Source organism: Eptatretus burgeri, chromosome 13 (genome assembly GCF_056783735.1).
Source record: "Eptatretus burgeri isolate ZD-2024b chromosome 13, Ebu_testis_v1, whole genome shotgun sequence".
In the NCBI taxonomy this organism is placed as follows: domain Eukaryota; kingdom Metazoa; phylum Chordata; class Myxini; order Myxiniformes; family Myxinidae; genus Eptatretus; species Eptatretus burgeri.
Genome location: NC_140973.1, coordinates 30,405,012 through 30,425,989, shown reverse-complemented (window position 1 = coordinate 30,425,989; position 20,978 = coordinate 30,405,012). Strand labels below are relative to the sequence as shown.

Sequence of the window (20,978 nt, the reverse complement as noted above, 5' to 3'; positions counted from 1 at the left end):
ACTGTGATCTGAATCGACATTCACACTTCACATATTCGCGTTCTTTTTACCCCTGCCGAAGGAGCGGGTATTGCATTTGGGTCCGTTTTTTTAATTGCCGGAATCCTTCGGATTTCGGCAATTATGTTTGTCGGTTGTGTGTGTCATTCTGTGTGTCTGTCTGTCTGTTTGTGTGTTTGTTTACCCTGTAGCAGCCACACCGTTTCAGCGATCATGACCAAACTGGGTACAGACGTCGGCCATGGTCCAACTTAGACACTTGTCGTTTTTGGTGAATCTTGGTCAAAGGTCAAGGTCAAGGTCACCGAAAAACCGAAATTCTTATTTTCGCAATAATGTCCGCTAAAATGGTCGTATCGACTTCAAACCAAATCCAAAATGTGCATCTTCCAATTCTGCATCCAACCATATGTCTTATTGGGGTGTCACATCAACAACCTTCTTCGCGGTCAGGGGTCGAATGTCGGGGGGGTCGGGTCAAAACTTTCAAATTGCGATTAAAAACGCCATTTCAAGTCCGATTGACTTCCAAATTATGATCATGACCAAACTAAGTGCTATAACTCATTAAACAGTAGCATTATTGACTTATAAGAACTAAATTGATTTCCAGGTTTTTTTGTTTTTTCAGAGATCATGGAGATATGACAAAGTTATTCCAGCAATTCCTTGCTCAACAAGCAATTTCATTTGTTTGTTTGTGTACAGGATATCTCAAAAAGTTGTGGACGGATTCGGATGAAATTTTGTGGACATGTTCGGTGTGTGACGAGGACGAACTGATTAGATTTTGGTGAAGATCCGGATCCAGATCTGACTACTAGAATTTTTAAGTGATTCTTCACCATTGTGAGATAGCACATAATCTCATAAAGTTGCACACGGATTTGGACGAAACATGGTGGACACGTTGGGTGTGTGGCAAGGAAGAATTGATTTGATTTTGGTGAAGATCTGGATACAAAAATTATTTAATTTTTCAAGTGATTCTTCACCATTGAGAGATGTTTCAGCATGATACTTCAAAAATGTATTGGGCCCGATATGTTCTCGTGGATCAGTCATTGCGTGGCGGAGGTATGCGCTCTCCCGAGTGCCCTTCTAGTTTGTTAATTGCCGGAATCCTTTGGATTTCGGCAATTATGTTGGTCGGTTGTGTGTGTCATTCTGTGTCTGTTCTGTCTGTTTGTTAACCCTGAAGCAGCCACACCATTTCAGCGATCATGACCAAACTGGGTACAGATGTCGGCCATGGTCCAACTTAGACACTTGTCGTTTTTGGTGAATCTAGGTCAAAGGTCAAGGTCACCGTAAAACCGAAATTCTTATTTTTGCAATAACGTCCACTAAAATGGTCGTATCGACTTCAAACCAAATCCAAAATGTGCATCTTCCAATTCTGCATCCAACCATATGTCTCATTGGGGTGTCACACGCACACCCTTCTTAGCGGTCGGGGGTCAAAACTTTCAAATTGCGATAAAAACGCCATTTCAAGTCCGATTGACTTCCAAGTTATGATCATGACCAAACGAAGTGCAATAACTCATTAAACTACAGCACTATCGACTTACAAGAACCAAATTGATTTCCAAGTTTTTGTTTTTTCAGAGATCATGGAGATATGACAAAGTTATTCCGGCAATTCCTTGCTCAACAAGCAATTTCATTTGTTTGTTTGTCCGCACAGAACTTTCGTGTCGTTCTCCGCAACCGCTTGTCGGATTGAGATGAAATTTTCACCATTGGTGCGACTACTTATGTGGAATGTTTTAATGACAAGCCGGTAGGCGGCGATGGGTCACCGAGCATGGAAACTATAAGATATAGAGCAAAATGGATGTCATATAGCAGATAGGGAATCACCTTAAGATTATGCATATCAAATCTCATCCAGTTCCATCTACTGATAACTACTCGGTATCAATTTGAATTAAAAGTACCGAAAATGCGGTTTGATATCGGAAATCCCCAAAGTTCGAGAGGGTGCTGTGGGTGAACAAAGATCTAAATCGAAAATCCGGCTCGATCATTTGTGCACAATGTATTCCAGACGATTAGTGTGAATTTTCATGACCATCCGACCATAACCCGAGGAGGAGTAGCATTTGGCGTGAAGGCACCTCCAGCTCTCGCATATTATCGATTTTTGCACTAATTGACTTTTGACCCCTGACCTAAGCGAAATTGGTCAATATGTCCTGAGGCAAAGTTGTAGTACTCATTCAGTACAATGAACCTGCAAAGTTTCATTCGTATCGATGCACTCACCTGGTTGCTCGGGGGCCTTCAATTTTCGCCAATTTTTATGCATACCCCAATTGTAGGGGGCGCTGCAGGTAAAGTTTTCCATATATCACAAAAACCGGAATATATTTGATAGAGCGTCACCTGTAGATCATTCTTGCCAAATTTCAAAACCCTACGTGGGATAATGGCTTTCGGAATTGATTTCGCGTGAACGGTACCGATTTTGAAGGTTTTTCGGTTATTGCTCGCGAACCAAAGCGTCCTTAGCAACCATCACAATTTCCAAAGCGCTAGGTCATAAGATGTACCTACCACCCGAGTTTGGTCAAAATCCGCCCACGTTTACTACCAATTATGCTGATGACAAACGAACAAACATCCAAACAAACATCCAAACAAACAGACAGAATTACTGACAATAAGGGTCACCTATTTCGTCGACCCAATAATTTTGATGTCATAGGTCACGTGGTGTGGCAGCCATGTTTGAAAAACTTTGGACCTCTGTATCTCTGAAACCGTACCAAGGAAAAAATTGAAACCTGGCACAAAGCATGAACTCCTCATGGGGAATGAGCGTGATATTTTTATGACATCATAGGTGCCTTAGTTATCACGTCATAATTGCATGACGTCATGGCGAACGCAACATCGGATCAGTATGAAAATGTTTTGACGGTCATCTCCATATATAATGGTCCACAAAATTGTTTTTGTTGATGTCATTGGTCATGTGATTTGGCAGCCATATTGTTTAAAAAAAACATTTTAAACCTTCAAAGATCTTCTCTGAAATTGCTGAACAGATCGAGGCATAACTTTACACATATGACCGCCTATCAATGAGGAACAAAAGGGTCACACACATGACGTCATATGTCACATGGTGTCGCAGTCATATTTGATTGACCCTAAAACATATAAAAATACACCACTCAAAAGAAGTCTTGGTGAGGGTCTGCAATCTCTGATTGCTATTTTTTCTTGTTTTTGTTTTGTTTTTTTGGCTCACCTGGAACGTGAAATTGTCAGGTCAAGCCAGATTAGATTTTAGGTATGTGGGAGATGCACCCTGTGTCCACTCAATGTTGTTAGACCAATTCCATATCATAGATTTACAGCACTTAGATACAGAGTTTCTCCAAATCCCTGCCTCTCGTGCACCGATTGACAGATGCTCGGGAGGAGCGAACTCTAGCAATTGATGAGGGCAGATACGACTCATCCCACTGATTTTATTTTATTTTTTATTTTTTATTTTGAGCTGGGCAAGAACCGAGGCAACCATTTTGAGATATCTTCAGCACTGTTTCTCTCAGTGACCGTTTGTTGAAGGTAGTTTCTGATGCATGCTGGATGGAATTCTGTGAATATCATCCTGGCAAATAGCCTGTATTTATGATAGGCAGTGGTTCATGGGGAACATTGTTGATTGAGGAAAATAGACATATTTACTTTCATTAAGTTAACAAAATGAAAATTCCTTGTTTGTTTTTATCCCCCGCCGCGTGGCGGAAGGGGGATATTGTTGTCGCCCGGGTCGTCCGTCCGTCCGGCTGGCTGGGCATCAACATTTATAGCTGTGAGTGCAATAACTCATAAACTGTTCGCCATATCGATTTGAAATTTGCGTCACACATGTACCACCTGAAAAGGAAGAACCCTATTGATTTTGGGCGTGGCCGGATCCAAGATGGCCGACTGGTTCAATGGCGGGGGATTCCCCATCTCTGATGGGTATATTTTTGCAAATTATTATTTTCTGGGTGACTGAAAAGCAGGAAATATTTAATTGCTATCGCTAATGGAATGCATGATTATAGATTGGGTACGTTTGTTAACAGCATTTGTTCATTGCAAACAAAAGTCTCCTTAAAGGCCCGGTCACACCTTGACGTTTGAGCCAACGTATGCCGATTTTTGAATTTTTTTTCTAAAACGCTGGCACACGTTGAATACGTTCTGGGTAAGTTTTGATAACATTGAGAGCACGCTGAAAAACACTGCCATACGTCGTTGTACGTTGGCTTTAAACGTTGTACTTTTCGGTTGTCCTCAAATTTTTTCATGCTTGAAATTTCACGACGTATGCCGGCGTATGACTCACACGTTCCGCTACGCTGACCACAGGTTGTATGCATGGTCTGCGATCGTTGACAGACGTCAACACATGCTACTTCAAGTTAATCATAAGTTGAGACACGCCGAGGTAATGTTTAGCGTAGCCGAAACTTATTTCTAACCTATGATTAACGTGTCGTTGGCACGTTACGCGATCGTTGCCACACATCGACAGACGTTACTTTTAAGTTACTCATAGGCTGAAAGACGTCGGTATAATGGATCGTCCTTGCATCAGCGTCCACGGCCACGGCCAGGACACTTATTTGCAGCATTCTTCAAACTTTTCTTCGGCATGACGAGGATGTTCACACTTCGATGTCTAGCTTGGCTATGATTCCAATTGTCCATCGGCAGCGTCTATTTAAAATTGTCGAGTTTGAGCGTTTTAACACGTTCAGAAGAAACGCTTCAAATTTCCAAACCCCATCGTCAAAAAACAAAGGAGAGTGACAGCAATTTAAATCGTTCATTGTAAACAATGAAAATAGCAGAGTGGTACCGTTTAAAAGTCGTTGAGTGTAAAAAAAATCCAATTGTTGAGCGCAAGCGTCTACTTTCAATGGTGGGGTTTGAGCGATTTAACACGTTCAATAGAAACGATTAAAATTTCTGAGCGCCAGCGTCAAAAAACAAAGGCGAGTGAGAGCAATTTAAATTGTTCATTGTAAACAATGAAAATAGCTGAGTGGTACCGTTTAAAAGTCGTTGAGTGTAAAAAAAATCCAATTGTTGAGCGCAAGCGTCTACTTTCAATCGTGGACATGCAGCCATTTAAATCGTTGAGTGGCAGCCTATGAACCTACCCGTGGACACGCGGACGCAAGGAGGATCCATCATAACCCACACCCTCCCCCTCACACTCACCTACTACTGCCAACATGAACAAACTAATACTGATACTGATACTGTTACTGCTGACATGGACATCGACTCAAAAAGGACTCAAACACTGTTGGGTTCCCCTTTTATGAGCAGCATTTTTATTTACCAATTCCCAAAACCGCTGGGAACACGTCCTTTATATGGCAGTTGTAAGCTAGGAACACATTCATTTTTTTTTTTGTCGACCTTAAGACGTCATTGGAATACGTCTACATACGTCGATGTGTGTTGGGACTACGTAAAGAATTGGTTCAAAGCACGTCAAACATAAGTTAGAAATAAGTTTCGCGTAAAAAAGACATTACCGCGACGTGTTTCGACTTATGAGTAGCTTATAAGTAGCCTTTGTGGACGTGTGTAAGCGTCCACATATCGTGTGTAAAACTTATCCCCATCGCATGCGGAACGTGTGTCATACGCCGAGTACGTCGTAAAATTTTGAACATGTTTAAAATTTCTTGACGTACTCTACTTACTATGACATATGATAGCATACTTTAGCGTTGTACTCACGTATACCAAACTTACTCATACCGTATTTGACGTGCCCCCAACGTTTTAGACACATTTTTCTTGGGTCGGCATACGCTGGCAAGATCGCCAAGGTGTGACCGCGATGTTGTCTCTTCCATTTCTACGGCAGTTATGATTTGAATCGTTGTGCGTCAGCCTTTTAATAGGCTACGTCACGACATCGTCGGCGATGCGTGCAACGCGCTATGCCGAAGTTAGACTATCGTTGGGCATAGGTTGTGTAGGCCGACAACAGGTTCAGCATTCGTTGGTATAAGTTATCTATAACACAACGAAACAGTCTGTGTCCATTACTAATATGTTATGCATACGACCAACTCGTTATGAATACGTCCGAATCTTAAAAAAAAAAACATCAAAAGTTCAACGTAAGCCAGCGTTTTACATACATTTTAATACGTTGCCATCGCTGGCTAAAACGTCAAGGTGTGACCGGGCCTTTAGCTATGTTAAAATCAAAAACTGTAACATAAAAGACAAAAAGGTATTCTTTATTTTTTTCCATTAATGTGCCAGTCATTGCTTACTTTTTGTAATTAGCAAATCAGAAAACTTTGTGCATTTCCATTTGGTTTAGCTTTGCTTGAGTGAATAGAGCTAGTTTAAGCTACAGATCTGTCAACTCTTACGCATCCCGTGTGGGAGAAATGCATTTGATTCTTCTCTCGTGCTCCCACAGAGATCAAGCATTATCTCACATTCTCATACGTCTATGTTACTCTCCAAGCTATTTATACTCTCCAAATTATTTGATTGGAAGTCCTACCAAGAAAAAATTGTTGCACACACTCGCACATTTGGTTTGCTAGGAGTTGACAGTTTTGGAGCTACCATGTAGCAGTGGTGGTTATGAGCTTGGTTTATTACTTTATCAGCAAGTGTCTTGTTTAACCATAAAATAAAAATTGTCCTGTGTACCCAGCAATTGGACAGCGAAGCAGACGTTTTGCGTCGCTATCAGCGAGAACCTTGTGACAGGAAGATGAGCAGTAGTCTTGAACTTGCTGCAAGTGGCTATAGCATGAATACTTCCTGCATCCCGGGTATTGCGGATTTTGATGAGGTGCTGAATGAGCCTTCTACGGAGATCAAAAGCATCGATGATGAGGAACAATTTCTATATGGGGACGATGGCAAGGATAGTCGGCAACTGGAAAGGCACATTGCTATCGACAGACAAACAGTTTCACGAAGTGACAAATACAAGGCTGAAAAACCTATTGTGAATGAAGTTGAAGAGCATTGTACGGTATCTGCACCACCATCAAACACATTTGCTGGGAACGATGGTAAAAGTGAACAGCGGCTTGAGCAGGATCTTGCTGCTGTTCTTCATACCATTGGTCTTAACTTAGGTCTCAGTGAGTTGACTCAGCTTATCATGGCAAAAAAACAAACCCATTTGCCTAGTAGCCATGAACCAATATCAAAACCATCCCCCAAGCAGCCAACACCAACAGAGTCACCCCTCAAAGAACCCCAACAATACAAGACCCCAGTTTATCCAAGTTACCCACCACCAAATGCCTTCTTTGGCAATGTACCAGTTCCTGCTTCATCAATGGCTCCAGCTCCAGCTCCAGCTCCAACTCCAGCTCCATCAACTCCAGCTCCATCTCCATATATGGCTTCAAGTTCTGCTCCACCAATGGCTCAAAGTTATCATATTGGCTTTCCTTGGAGCTCAACAAGGCCAGTGCCTATGAATTACTGTGATGCTGGCAGGATGCCTGGGTTACCAATTGCACGATGCCTTCATCCTTCTCAACTCCAACCTAATCCAGCACTCATTCAAAATATGAGCAAATTGTTTCAGCCTCCTCCTACTCATCCTCCTCCTACTCATCCTCCTCCTACTCTTCCTCCTCCTACTCTTCCTCCTCCTACTCTTCCTCCTCCTCCTCATCCTCCTCCTCCCCTTCCTCCTTCTCCTCTTCCTCCGAAAATTATTCCGGGAATACGTTCAAACCTACGTTTGATTGAAACTGTGGACCTCGATGGAAAAAAAGAGCGCCCACCAGTTCCGAGCATGGTTCTCCATCCCATCAGTACACCGAGCACATCGCAACCCTCATTTGCTGTCCCGGTAGGTATTAGCTATTTATTTCAGTGTGGAGGAAAAGCACACAAAAAAATTAGGAAAGGTAACTGTTTAAATGTGTCTCCTATAGATTAAAACAGAAGAAAAAGAAAATCTTGCGCATGTAACGCAAGAGCGTCAGAAGCGTCTTACTTGCTTGGAACAAGAGCTGAAGAAGTTGCGCAAACAACAAGGTAGGTGCATGATGTCTTGTTTTGAACCTTCTGTTACTGATGGTGCATTGGTGTTTTGGAAGGCAAAAGTTACAAATACGACATTTCTTCCTCGATTGATCAATGAAAGCGAGAAAAAGACTTTTATGATGCTGATTACCTAACAGTAATCTAAAGAAAATGGTCGTCATTGAGCATTTTTACCTTTAAATGATTTATCAACAGTTGTAGTAGCTTCACAGAAATGTAGAGTTCAGGTTCTATGATGCCATGCAGTCACAAAAGTTGTGTAAAAAACGGTCGGTACCCCAGATATCAGTAAATACAGATAAGTGATTGAGTTTCTGCCTGAGCCTGAATGTTAATGGGAGAACGTCACTTTACTGGTCACGTTACCAAGGCCATGTAGCCATGTCTCCAGATTTGTGTGCATTTACTCAAGCTGGCAGTATGTGTAAACGATGTGAGGGAATTTTATAATCTACAGAATTTTGAAGTTTATGTGCAACCTTTTCAATCTGAACCTCTGGAAATATTTTCTCTTCAAGTATCACTGAGTGAGTGATATAAACATCTTTAAAATCTGAATATTCATACGAGGAGGAAGTAGTAAATGATGTCTCAAAACTTTGGGCGACGATTAGTACTGCCAGGACTTAGGACTGTTGGGTGCTTGCAATCACCATCTTGCTTTGGTTCTCTCATAAGAATGGCTGAGTGGTTAGACCCATGCATTTACAATTGCCATAGGTTTATATCCATGCAGAGATCAGTCTTTTCCATGCAGATGTGTGCAGAGCAATGATAATGGAGCCAAACAGACTGGTAAGTTGTATACTGTATGTTTAAGCATGTGCTGCACAGAATAATGTCTTTTGGCCCTTGTTCATATTTGTTGTTATCGACAGAAATGAAAATTACATATAATGTGGTATGCTTGGTTTAACAGTACAGTATTTACTTTTAAAATTACTGTTGGCATCTTTCACACATGCAAACCAGTTGGAATGTTTCATTGTTCATGGTAAATGCTTCCACTCTCCAAACAACAGATGGGGGCCCTCTGTCAGACATGAGATCAAGGCTGTCTCTCGAGAGATATCTTGTACTTTTGATACAGTCTGGCATTCCATTCCACATTGCTCACCAAACTCTGCCTATGACATCTATGCCTAACTCCACAGATGGATTGCTGACTTCCTCTACTATTGTAGCTAACATGTGGCTCAACAGAATCCTTTCTTCTCCTCTCCCTGTCAAGGCTAGAGTTCCCCAACAGTGTTCTGGTCCCAGTTGTATTCCTAATCTTCATCAATGATCTCAGTCAGTCAGTTCTGGGAGCATGTGCCAGAACAGCGCGTCGCTGCGTCCACTTTCCGCCGGTACTCCAGGGGCCTCCGTCTGGCCTTCCCCCAGGCAGACGCCAGGCACATCCCCATCTCCTTGAGATGCTGGTCAACCTGCTGCAACCACGAGGCACGTGGTCGGCCCATCCGCCTCCTCCACTCACGAGACTCCCTCGCTGAGAGAATCTCGTGAGCAGGATCAGCGTCAGGAAAACGAGCCACATGTCCATACAGCCGCAACTGACGCTCACGGACCATGCAGGTAACAAATCTCATCCGAGTCTCTCTCAGCAACCGCTCGTTGGACACAAAATATGACCAGCGATAGCCAAGGATTCTCCGAAGAGACCTGGTACCAAAGGAATTAAGTCTCCATCTCAGATCCTTGGTCAGAGTCCAAGTCTCGCATCCATAGAGCAAGACTGGAAGCACCAAGGACCAGAAAACTCAGACTTTCGTCCTCCCGCACAGGTACTGGCAGCACCACACCCCATGATCCAGTGAATCCATGACTCCCCAGGCCTGACTCAGACGTCTATTGACCTCTGACTCACAGCCAGCAGAGACATGAATATCACTGCCAAGGTAAGTGAATCTCTCCACGACCTCAACATCCTCACCACAAACAGACACAGACAGGACAGCAGCATCCAAGATGTCATTGAAAGCCTGGGTCTTAGTTTTGACCCAAGAATCCCGTAATCCCAGTGGCTCGACTCCTCATTCAGCACCTCAAGAGCCCACAAAAGGATATCTAGAGTCTCCGCAAAGATGACTGCATCATCTGCGAAATCAAGGTCCGAGATCTTGACATTCCCAAACGATGCACCGCAGCTTGATCTTTCCGACATCCTCCCTAAAATCCAGTCCATACAAGTGCTGAAAAGTGTGGGGGCCAGTACACACCCCTGACGAACTCCAGTAACAACTGGAAATAAGTCAGAGATGGTACCACCACACTTCACAGCACTCTCAGTACCAGAGTAGAGTTCAGACATCAGATCGATCAGTTTTGGTGGCACCCCACGAAGACCAAGAATCCTCCAGAGGGCATCCCGATTCACTGAATCAAACGCTTTACAGAGATCAACATAGGCTGCAAGCAGCCCCTGCCGAAACTCTCGTCTGCGTTTGGTGAGGTCACGAAGAACAAGGATACGGTCAATCGTTGACCTCTTTAGTGTAAAGCCTGACTGCTCTGGACGTTGCTGCTCAAGCAGATGGTGGCGAACCCTATCAAGAATTATCCGAGCAAAGACCTTGCCCAGCACTGAGAGCAGCGTCACCCCTTGGTGGTTGTTGCAGTCTTGGCGATCACCCTTCCCTTTCCAGAGAGAGAGAGACAACAAGGGCCCTCTTCCAATCAGTTGGGATGATGCCTGTGTTCCAGGCAGAGAGCACAAAACTGCATGCAACGACATGAGTGCAGCATTTCTGCCAGCCTTGAGAAGTTCAGCATGATGCCACAGATCCCTGGAGCTTTCCCCCGTTTCAACCAGTTCACCGCAGCCTGTGTTTCCACAAGCGAAGGTGGACCACAGTTGATTGGAGGGTCAGCAACAGGGATTATAACACCCTTGACGTCCAACTCGACAGCTGGGGGATCAGCCTGGTACAACCGCTCAAAGTAACCGGCCCAGCGGGCCTTCACTTCAGACTCCTCTGTCAAGAGCCTACCACTCTCTGCTCTAACTGTAGTGCTCCAAGGGATGGGCTTGGATGAACGCAATGCGTGAATTCCCCTGTAAGAGGGATGAGAATCACCTGTCCACAGGTGATGCTCTACCCCCTCACAGATTCCTCGCACATAGGCCTCCTTGTCCACCCTTAGTGCACGTACAGTTTTACGCCTCAGCTCCCTGAACAGCTCAGCTCTGCCATTCAGCTTGGCCCTGCAACTCTGGTCAATGGTATCCAGTGTCCCTTGAGAGACAAAATTCTTCTTTGCCCTGCGGTGAGTTCCAAGACATCCACCGGCAACATCAAGGATGGTGGTCTTGAAGGCACTCCACAACTCTTCAGGACACCCCAAAGCACCCAGACACCCGAAATGTCCACTCAACCTGTTCGCAAACTCCTCAGCTACTCTCTCATCCTTGAGCTTGCCAACATCCAGCCAAGGCTGGGATGGTACCATTCTCCTGGATTTAAGGTGCAGCCACACCGCCAGCATTGGAATACCAAGTCCAGCGATGAGCTTGTGGGCGCTGAAACCATGAACCAGCCACCCTAAGTCCATGACTTCTTGCAAAGACAAGGAACTTAGTGCTATTCTGGTTCATAGTTCCTGACCCATGGGGACCAACACATGTCTCATAACCATCCCTATCCGTTCCAGTCCATACATTGAAATCCCCCAAGACTAGAAGTGTATCTCGTCTGGGGCACTGATCAACCACAGACTCTAGCATGGCGTAGAATGTGTCCTTCACGGTGAGGTCACTCGCCTCAGTCGGAGCATAGACAGAGACCAGGGAAATGACACCAAAGGAGTGACGAATCCTTAGTCTCATAATACACTTGTTTACCGGTGTTACCTCAATTATCATCGGGGTCAGCTTATTGGACACAGTTACAGCAACTCCTTGAGTATGGTAACCATCAGAGTGACCAGACAAATAGTAGGTGTAACCACCCACCATGATCTCGCCGCAATCCGGTCTCCGAACCTCAGAGAGAGCTGCAATACCGATGTCCAAACGCTTGAGCTCAGATGATAACAGAGACAGGTGATCATCCTCTCTTAGGGATAGGACATTCCAGGCACCCACCCGAAATGACCGCCTCAGGTTAACCCAAGGAGACCACCGTCTGGTGGACGACACCTCAGCACTCTCTCCCGCAATCTGACCCAGGGATGTTACCCCGTGGTTTCCCTCCTTTCATCAAAGATTGGGGTTCCCGAAGGCTTTGCCCCACTCCCGTCATCCGGTGAGCTGCCCTGCGAAGGGAAGCTGCACACGAGGTACTCCCACTGAGTGGGTTTTCAGATTTTTTTTGTGTTTTGTGGCATGAAGTGTTTTACAGTGGCCGGAGTGCAAATCTTGCCACCAACGTCCTAATAAGAAGTAACCCAACTGCAGAAGGACGTCTGCTGACACAGTTGGGTGCTAGATATGGATGGCCGTTGGCTCACAAGGAGCTCCTCCACCCTTTGACAGGTTTTGTTTTTAATCCTGCTGGGTGTCCATATCCAAACACCCTCCTCACCAGAAAACCTGGTGGGGGAGACGGTTTTGTCGCCGACAACCCGCCCATGGAACAGGTTTGTACAGGTTTACATGGTACCTGTAGCAGGTCACAGATCTAACCTGACCTGACAAATGATCTCTCTGACTGGAAAATCCCCTTTATCTATTTGCTGATGACTCTACCCTCTGCTATGACATCCCTCGCTCTTCATATAGGCAGGCTGCAGCCTCTTTCCTCTCTTCAGACCTTGACAAAATTACAAGCTGGTCAAACACTTGGAATACATCTTTCAATGCAGAGAAATCTCTCACTCTCACTGTCTCTCTGAAAGGACAGTCTGGCAAATCCTGCTATCTACATTCTTAAAAATGCTCATGAGGAAGTTCAGTCATTCAAACTCCTGAGTCTCATTATAAATCATTATCTTTCTTGGGCAAACCACATTTCAAAGTTGGCCTCCAAAGCAAATCGCTGACTGTGCATCCTCTGTTGTACAAAGTCCTTCCTTGGCACACCTGAACTCCTGTCCACCTAAAAAGCCTTCATCCACTGATTCAGCACTGCTCTCCCCTCTTGGCTGGCTTCCCTGCCCCTCAACTTACTCAGCTTGATGCCTTGGAAACCAAAGCCTTCAAGATCATTGGGATCTCCCATGTTGAAGCTTAGTCTATGGGTCTATCACTTCACCATCGCAGACAGGTTGGTCGTCTCTCCGTCTTCCACCGCCTCCTTTCTGGTATTGCATCCTCTGCTCTTTCCACGCTTTGCCTTCCCCACAGGTTTCTGCATGGTGCATGCCAACTGGGTATTTCCTTGGCACACCTTAATACGATCCATCATCAACCCCTTTCTGATGAAACTCCCAAAATCTAGAATCATGACTCACCTCCACTTATTTGTTCCTCTTTTTACCTGCCTGTGGAATCAACTTCCACATTTTCCTCAATCTAATTCAAAGTCCATCCAAAACCATAATGTTTCTACCTCCATCAATATTGATCAAGGCTCAATATTGGCATATTGAGCCTTCATGACAGAGTTGCATCTGGTGAGTGTGGAGCTCCTGGAGTAAAATCTCCAAGGGTAAGCAAAAGTATTCAATGCCATTATTGATTGTCAAGAGGATGGATTATAATTTGCATGAAATTGCCTGTGATTTTCATTGATGGTGGTCACTCGTTGCCTGTTTATCAAATTGATGGCCTTTTTTTTTAACACTTGTAATGTCATTCCTGTTTATATATGACATGGGTTATACTGGAGCAGTTTAGCATAAAGCAACCTCCATGTTTTCCCAAATTATTTGTGAACCACACTTGTGTATTTTAACCTTTTTTTCAGGTTTGTTGTTGGGTTTGGTTTTGATATATATATATTTTTTTTGTAGTGTGTGTGTGTGTGTGTGTGTGTGTGTGTGTGTGTGTGTGTGTGTGTGTGTGTGTGTGTGTGTGTGTGTGTGTGTGTGTGTGTGTGTGTGTGTGTGTGCGTGCGTGCGTGCGTGTGTGCGTGTGTGTGTGCGTGTGTGCGTGTGTGCGTGTGTGTGGTGGGGGGGGGGGTCCACTCACCAATAACGCATCAGTTTTCAAAGAAATGCTGATGTATTTAAAGTGCAAAAGAATTTTTTTATGTCAAGACAAACTATATCCAAAATACCTGAAGTGAAGCAATTTTGTTGCACAAACTTTAGTCTCTACTAAAGTTTGTGCAACCTTCGCAATGTACAATTTAAAAGTCTGTTATTGTGGGTTTGATGGTACCAGGAACAGCTCAAAGTTTACACATTTACCTTGAGGCAACACAGCCTCGGTTAAATCGCCCACCTGAATATAAACAGTCATCCTCGTGCTTCGGAAGCAGGGCCTTGCATTAAATGAGTTTGTCGTCCTTTGGAGGGAACATTAAGCCAACTGTTCTATCTGCTAGCTCACTGGCAGATGCTAATATAAAGATCCTGTGCCACATTTTGAAAAGAATAGGCCATTGTGTAGCGCTACTGGGTGAAATTCCAAGTTCCTGCTCCAACATTGAGAAGGCAGTGGTAAACCACCCAGTGTATTTCCTGCCAAGAAACTGTCTCGTTGCACCAACTCTGTGGAAAGATAGTATGGTGATCGGAGGGATGGCACAAGAGCAGTCGTACCATGAAGCTGTAACATTCGATGGTGTGGGTATTTTCTGGTATTTACCCGAGGAAGCATTGCAACTATTTAAGGGATTAGACTTGTGCTAATTTCAAATATTCAGAAAAATTATTACAACAGCTTAAGCCAAGTTATAAGAATGTTTCTTACCATGGAATGAAATAATGACTGAGTAATAATCATGATTGACTGTATGGTTATCACAATGTATTATGCCTACAATCCAACGCCAAGTTTAATAAAATGTCCTTTCCTTTATTTTACGAATAATACCAATGTTCATCATTATGAGAGAAATTGGCTTAAATGGCCAAAATTTAGCAATTTTGAAAGTTTGCCATATTACTTCTTCATCAGGTACACTACACAACCACTTATGATTTTGCATGGGTTTTCTGAGTATTTTTTTTTAAGACATTCATAAAACATTTAAAACACCATTTTTTTGTGTACATGATTTGACAGGTTGTCACCAAATGTTTAATATAATCATTGATTGGGCAATAAGAATCACTGACTGGCATGTCACATCTGGAGACATTTCGGTGACGAAGCTCAAAATAAATGAATATATTGAATGCTCTTAGTACAAGCTAATGTCACAAAAATTAACTTTATTCTTCCACATTTTAACACTTTATGATTGTAATGGGTACAATGTACCGGTGTGTCTGTCACCTGCCTTTTCAATCACTAGAGATATGCCGATCTGCGAAATGTACATGAGGTCAAATAGCCAGTCAAGATCAGTTTAAATCTGTTCCTAAAATGGAGTTAAAATTTTTTATTTTTTGTTTAACAGCCAGTCATGTATTCTGAAGGAATATCCATGCAAACATATCTGTCAGAACACCAGAACATCAACCTGAAGATGACGAACACCTTTGTTTTAAATGGCACCTTCTATACACTCAAACAACCTGGCGAACATTATTTCCGGAAACAAAGCATACACACTAAAATGTTTTCCAAAAGCGGTTTTCTTTCCTGAGTCCACTTTCGTTTGATATGCAGTTTTACGGTCCCAAATCCTGATTATTTTAAGTGTCTCAAATAAGCCAAGTTGTAGTGGAGAGATTCCCTGCTCCCCCCTCCCTCACCTCCTTTTGCCAATAAATCTACATGATGGGTAAATTGAGAACATGTCAACTCTTGCGTTCTCTTGGTATTTTTGGGTCCTCATGGTCTTTTGGGTCTTTAAAAATCTTTGGGATCTTCTGGGTCTTTTGGGGTGTTTTGGGTTGTTGGGGTATTTTGGGTCTTTAATGGTCTTTGGGTTCTTTAATGGTCTTTGTGGTCTTCTGCGTCTTTTGGGGTTTTTTGGGGTCCTCTGGGTACTTTAGGTTAAGTATTTCATGTTATAATTGTGGGTGACATCAGGTCAGCTGTCCAACCAATGGGTGAAGAGTGGACATAGATACATACATACATACACTTGCTACATTGTATATAGATTAGATACAGAATACACAAACATATTTTCAAAACTGACATACAATGCCAAATGCAGAAGCGCACCTTCCAAGTGCACCTTCCCGGCTTTCTTTCCCAATTGTACTTCGTTTTTTTTAGCTCGCCTGTTCGAAGAACAGAGCTATAGCGATACCCCTGGCGTCAGCGTGAGCGTGAAAATGTTAAAGTTTTTGGTGCATTTCCTTTCTAATGTTTTTATCTCCCACACTATTTTTTACTGATCACAATATACAAATACATATATTGCTTTAAAATTATTTGGATCAGACTTCACTGCAATGCTTTACAAAAATATTATTAGACGAGTCTTTTAAAAATGATAAATGTATAAACAGGTGAGCATTGGGTGGCTTTGACACCAACTCTCTGGTTAATATCCAGCCTAAGGTTTCATGACATCTGATTTAAGAACTGGTTCTTTGCTGTAATGAGGAACTCATTCACAAAGACTGTGGCATCGTTATTGTGCCAATTTATTATTCTTAAGATTTACTTGTAGAATTGAACCAGTTGCATGTTGTTTTTTGTAATCTGTTCTAAAATTAACAAATGATAATGGCACTCAAAACTGTCATGTCTCATCTCCTCATAAACATATGTATGAGTATTTCACCTTTCTACAACTTTCCATTCCTGAGATGAGACACACGTGGTAATTTAGGAGAAGTATTTGTTTTGCTTTTGTTCCAATTAATTTTCAAGGAGGAAGCAGAGTGAAACTTTGTTAAGCACTCAACAAGGATATCGATACCATGTTTGTCCTTTCCAAAGATGCAAACCTCATCCTCGTAAGCAGATGGGGTTAATGGCAGACTCATCGAAGAAAGTGTTATTCCAGAATTTTTTTTTCAAAGTGTATTGAGAAGAGGTTCCAAAGAAAGAGCAAAAGATACACCAGGGACTGGGAAACCTTGTCTTCCCCCTTTATTAGCTTTTATGGAGGGAGCCAACACATTGTTAATCTTAATTAAACTAAACTAGTGTGGGCCCGTAGGTGCGGGCCCGTAGGTACGGCTTCGTTCCTTCACTCTCGTAAACGATGACTGGATTGGGGAATTATTTCAATTAGATTGGACCAACCGTATCATAAATGGCCATAACTTGGGAAACACCTGGGAAACATACTCAGGTCCCCAGCGTCAATTGTGACGTCATATCAAATAAAGAAGAATTGTGACGGCCCCCCCTCTCTCCCCCCTCTCTCATTCCCTCCCCCCCCCCAGTCTCGCTCCTCCTCTCTCCTCCTCTCTCGCCCCTCTCTCTCGCTCCTACTCTCACCCCCCCTCACCCCCTCTATCACCCCCTCTCCCGCCATCCTCTCTCCCCCCTCCTCTCTTGCCCCTCTCTCTGTAAATGTATTCACAAAAAAAAAAATAAACATTAATTGTGACGTCATTCGTGATGTCATAGCACCGTGTCCTGTCATTGGTTTGGTAAATAAATGGCCATAACTTGGGCACTGCTTGTCCGATTAATATCAAACCTTGAAAAGGCACATACTCAGGTCCCCAGCGTCGATTGTGACGTCATACCAAATGAAGAAGAAGAATTGTGACGTCAATCGTGGGGGGGGGGGGGAAATAAATAAATAAACATTAATTGTGACGTCATTTGTGATGTCATAGCACCGTGTCTTGTCATTGGTCGACAGATAAATGGCCATAACTTGGGAACCGCTCGTCCGATTGATATCAAAGCTCGAAAAGGCACATCCGCGGGTCCCCATCAATATTCCTGGCGAGTTTCAATGAGATCGGACTGGCGGTCGTCGAGAAACGGCGGTCGCATACAGACAGACAGACAGACACACACAGAGATTGCTGGAATTATAGATAGATATGTCTGTGTATAGCAAAGCAATGTAGGATCAAAATTTTGTTCTGGGGCCACATGCCTCCAATATATGATGCATAAACTTATGGTCAATACTGTCAAATGCCTTTTCAAGATCGAGAGGTATTATTCCAAAATCTTTTTGCACACGGTTACAGAAATCAATGAGATCTCTGATTAAAGAAATATTGTCATGGATGGATCTTCCAGGAATACAATAACTTTGTTCTGGTAATACCAGATCACCAATAACCTTTTTAAACCAGTTTGCAAGTACTTTTGTAAAAAGCTTGAAGCCCGTGCACAGTACGGAGATTGGTCGGCAGTTTGTTAAAAGTCAGAGATCTCTGGTTTTCAGGAGCAAACACTCCAGTTCTTCTGAGACTCAGCAGTATTTCACCAGTCTGTAAGGCAGTGTCCAAAGCATTCAGCAACTCGGGGCCGAGTAGGTCCCAAAAAGTCATGAAGAATTCGGGAGGGAGACCATCGACACTTGGAGCCTTCTCAGAATCCATGGCAGCAAGCGCACAGGTTAGCTCAAGGAGGGTGATTGGTACATCTAGCTCCAGCCGTTGAGCCTCATTTAGGGAGGGGGGAAGTGAGAGGTTAAATCCATCATCATTTCATTACAAACAGTCTGGTTTTCAAAATGTTTTGCATAAAATTCGATGATGATTAATCTGGCATCACCGTCATTGACGACAATGTTGCCTCTCAGGTCCAAAACGGAAGAGAATAGCCGTGATGGCTTGATAAAAAATTATAAATGAAAGAAAAACTTGTTTGGAGTGTCTGGTAATTTTACATTCTCTATTCTAATTTTAATTAAATTGGTTCTCGATTCTAATTTTAATTACCATACTGGCTGCTTTCTCTTGAAGTAAATTCCTTAGTTGAGCTTTCCTTTCAAGCAGTAAAGGCCCGGTCACACCTTGACGTTTTAGCCAGCGATGGCAACGTATTAAAACGTATGTAAAACGCTGGCTTACGTTGAACTTTTGATGTTATTTTTTAAAGATTCAGACGTATTCATAGCGACTTGGTCTTATGTATAACGCATTGGTAACGGACACAGAACGTTTCGTTGTGTTATAGATAACTTATACCAACGAATGCTGAACCTGTTGTCGGCCTACTCAACCGATGCCCAACGATAGTCTAACTTAGGCATAGCGCGTTTCACGCATCGTCAACGATGTCGTGACGTAGCCTATTAAAAGGCTGACGCACAACGATTCGAATCATAACTGCCGTTGAAATGGAAGTGTCAACATCGCGGTCACACCTTGGCGATCTTGCCAGCGTATGCCGACCCAAGAAAAATGTGTCTAAAACGTTGGGGCACGTCAAATACGGTATGAGTAAGTTTGGTATACGTGAGTAGAACGCTAAAGTACGCTATCATACGTCGTAGTAAGTAGAGTACGTCAAGAAATTTTAAACATGTTCAAAATTTTACGACGTACTCGGCGTATGACACACGTTCCGCATGCGGTGGGGATAAGTTTTACACACGATATGTGGACGCTTACACACGTCCACAAAGGCTACTTATAAGCTACTCATAAGTCGAAACACGTCGCGGTAATGTCTTTTTTACGCGAAACTTATTTCTAACTTATGTTTGACGTGCTTTGAACCAATTCTTTACGTAGTCCCAACACACATCGACGTATGTAGACGTATTCCAATGACGTCTTCCAGTCGACAAAAAAATAAATGAACGTGTTTCTAGCTTACAACTGCCATATAAAGACGTGTTCCCAGCGGTTTTGGGAATTGGTATATAAAAATGCTGCTCATAAAAGGGGAACCCAACAGTGTTTTCGAGTCCTTTTTGAGTCGATGTCCATGTCAGCAGTAACAGTATCAGTATCAGTATTAGTATTAGTATTAGTAGTAGTTTGTTCATGTTGGCAGGAGTAGGTGAGTGTGAGGGGGAGGGTGTGGGTTATGATGGATCGTCCTTGCGTCCGCGTGTCCACGGGTAGGAGACATCTTTTCACCATTGTTCGAAGTTCTTCGCGGCTAATTTTTAATGGGGCTTTCAACAATGAGCTATAGCTTGTTTTTACGATTTAGGTCTATTCATAACGGGTTGGACAAATGCACAATGAACTAATAATGTGCATAGAGCGCTTTCATTACTTATAGATACGATATACCAATGAATAATTATCGTGAAGCCGGCGTTCACAAACTATGCCCAACAAAAGCCTAACTTATCCATATCGTGCGGCAGTTTATCTTTGCCAGTGACGTAGGGTTTGCTATTCATAGGCTGCCACTCAACGATTTAAATGGCTGCATCTCCACTATTGAAAGTAGACGCTTGCGCTCAACAATTGGATTTTTTTTACACTCAACGACTTTTAAACGGTACCACTCAGCTATTTTCATTGTTTACAATGAAGGATTTAAATTGCTGTCACTCGCCTTTGTTTTTTTTTTTTGTTTTTTTGACACTGGGGTTTGGAAATTTGAAACGTTTCTTCTGAACGTGTTAAAACGCTCAAACTCGACTATTTTAAATAGACGCTGCCGATGGACAATTGGAATCATAGCCAAGCAAGACATCGAAGTGTGAACATCCTCGTCATGCCGAAGAAAAGTTTGAAGAATGCTGCAAATAAGTGTCCTGGCCGCGGCCGTGGACGCTGATGCAAGGACGATCCATTATACCGACGTCTTTCAGCCTATGAGTAACTTAAAAGTAACGTCTGTCGATGTGTGGTAACGATCGCATAACGTGCCAACAACACGTTAATCATAGGTTAGAAAAAAGTTTCGGGTACGCTAAACATTACCTCGGCGTGTCTCAACTTATGATTAACTTACAAGTAGCATGTGTTGACGTCTGTCAACGATCGCAGACCGTGCATACAACTTGTGGCCAGCGTAGCGGAACTTGTGAGTCGTACGCCGGCATACGTCGTGAAATTTCAAGCAT

At 43.1% G+C, this 20,978-nt stretch overlaps 1 protein-coding gene across 6 annotated transcripts in view; it reads left to right on the top strand.

Moving 5' to 3' along the window:
* ZNF318 (zinc finger protein 318) overlaps window positions 1–20,978 on the top strand; it is a 127,608-nt gene that overhangs the window by 62,226 nt on the left and 44,404 nt on the right. For 5 of the 6 annotated variants that reach the window (XM_085851881.1, XM_085851879.1, XM_085851880.1 and 2 more), the window contains exons 5-7: window positions 6,713–7,876; window positions 7,962–8,064; window positions 8,794–8,868. In XM_085851881.1, coding sequence (XP_085708007.1) covers window positions 6,713–7,876; window positions 7,962–8,064; window positions 8,794–8,868 — 1,342 coding nt within the window. The remainder of the gene's footprint in view (window positions 1–6,712; window positions 7,877–7,961; window positions 8,065–8,793; window positions 8,869–20,978) is intronic. The other variant, XM_085851884.1, reaches the window with a different exon arrangement.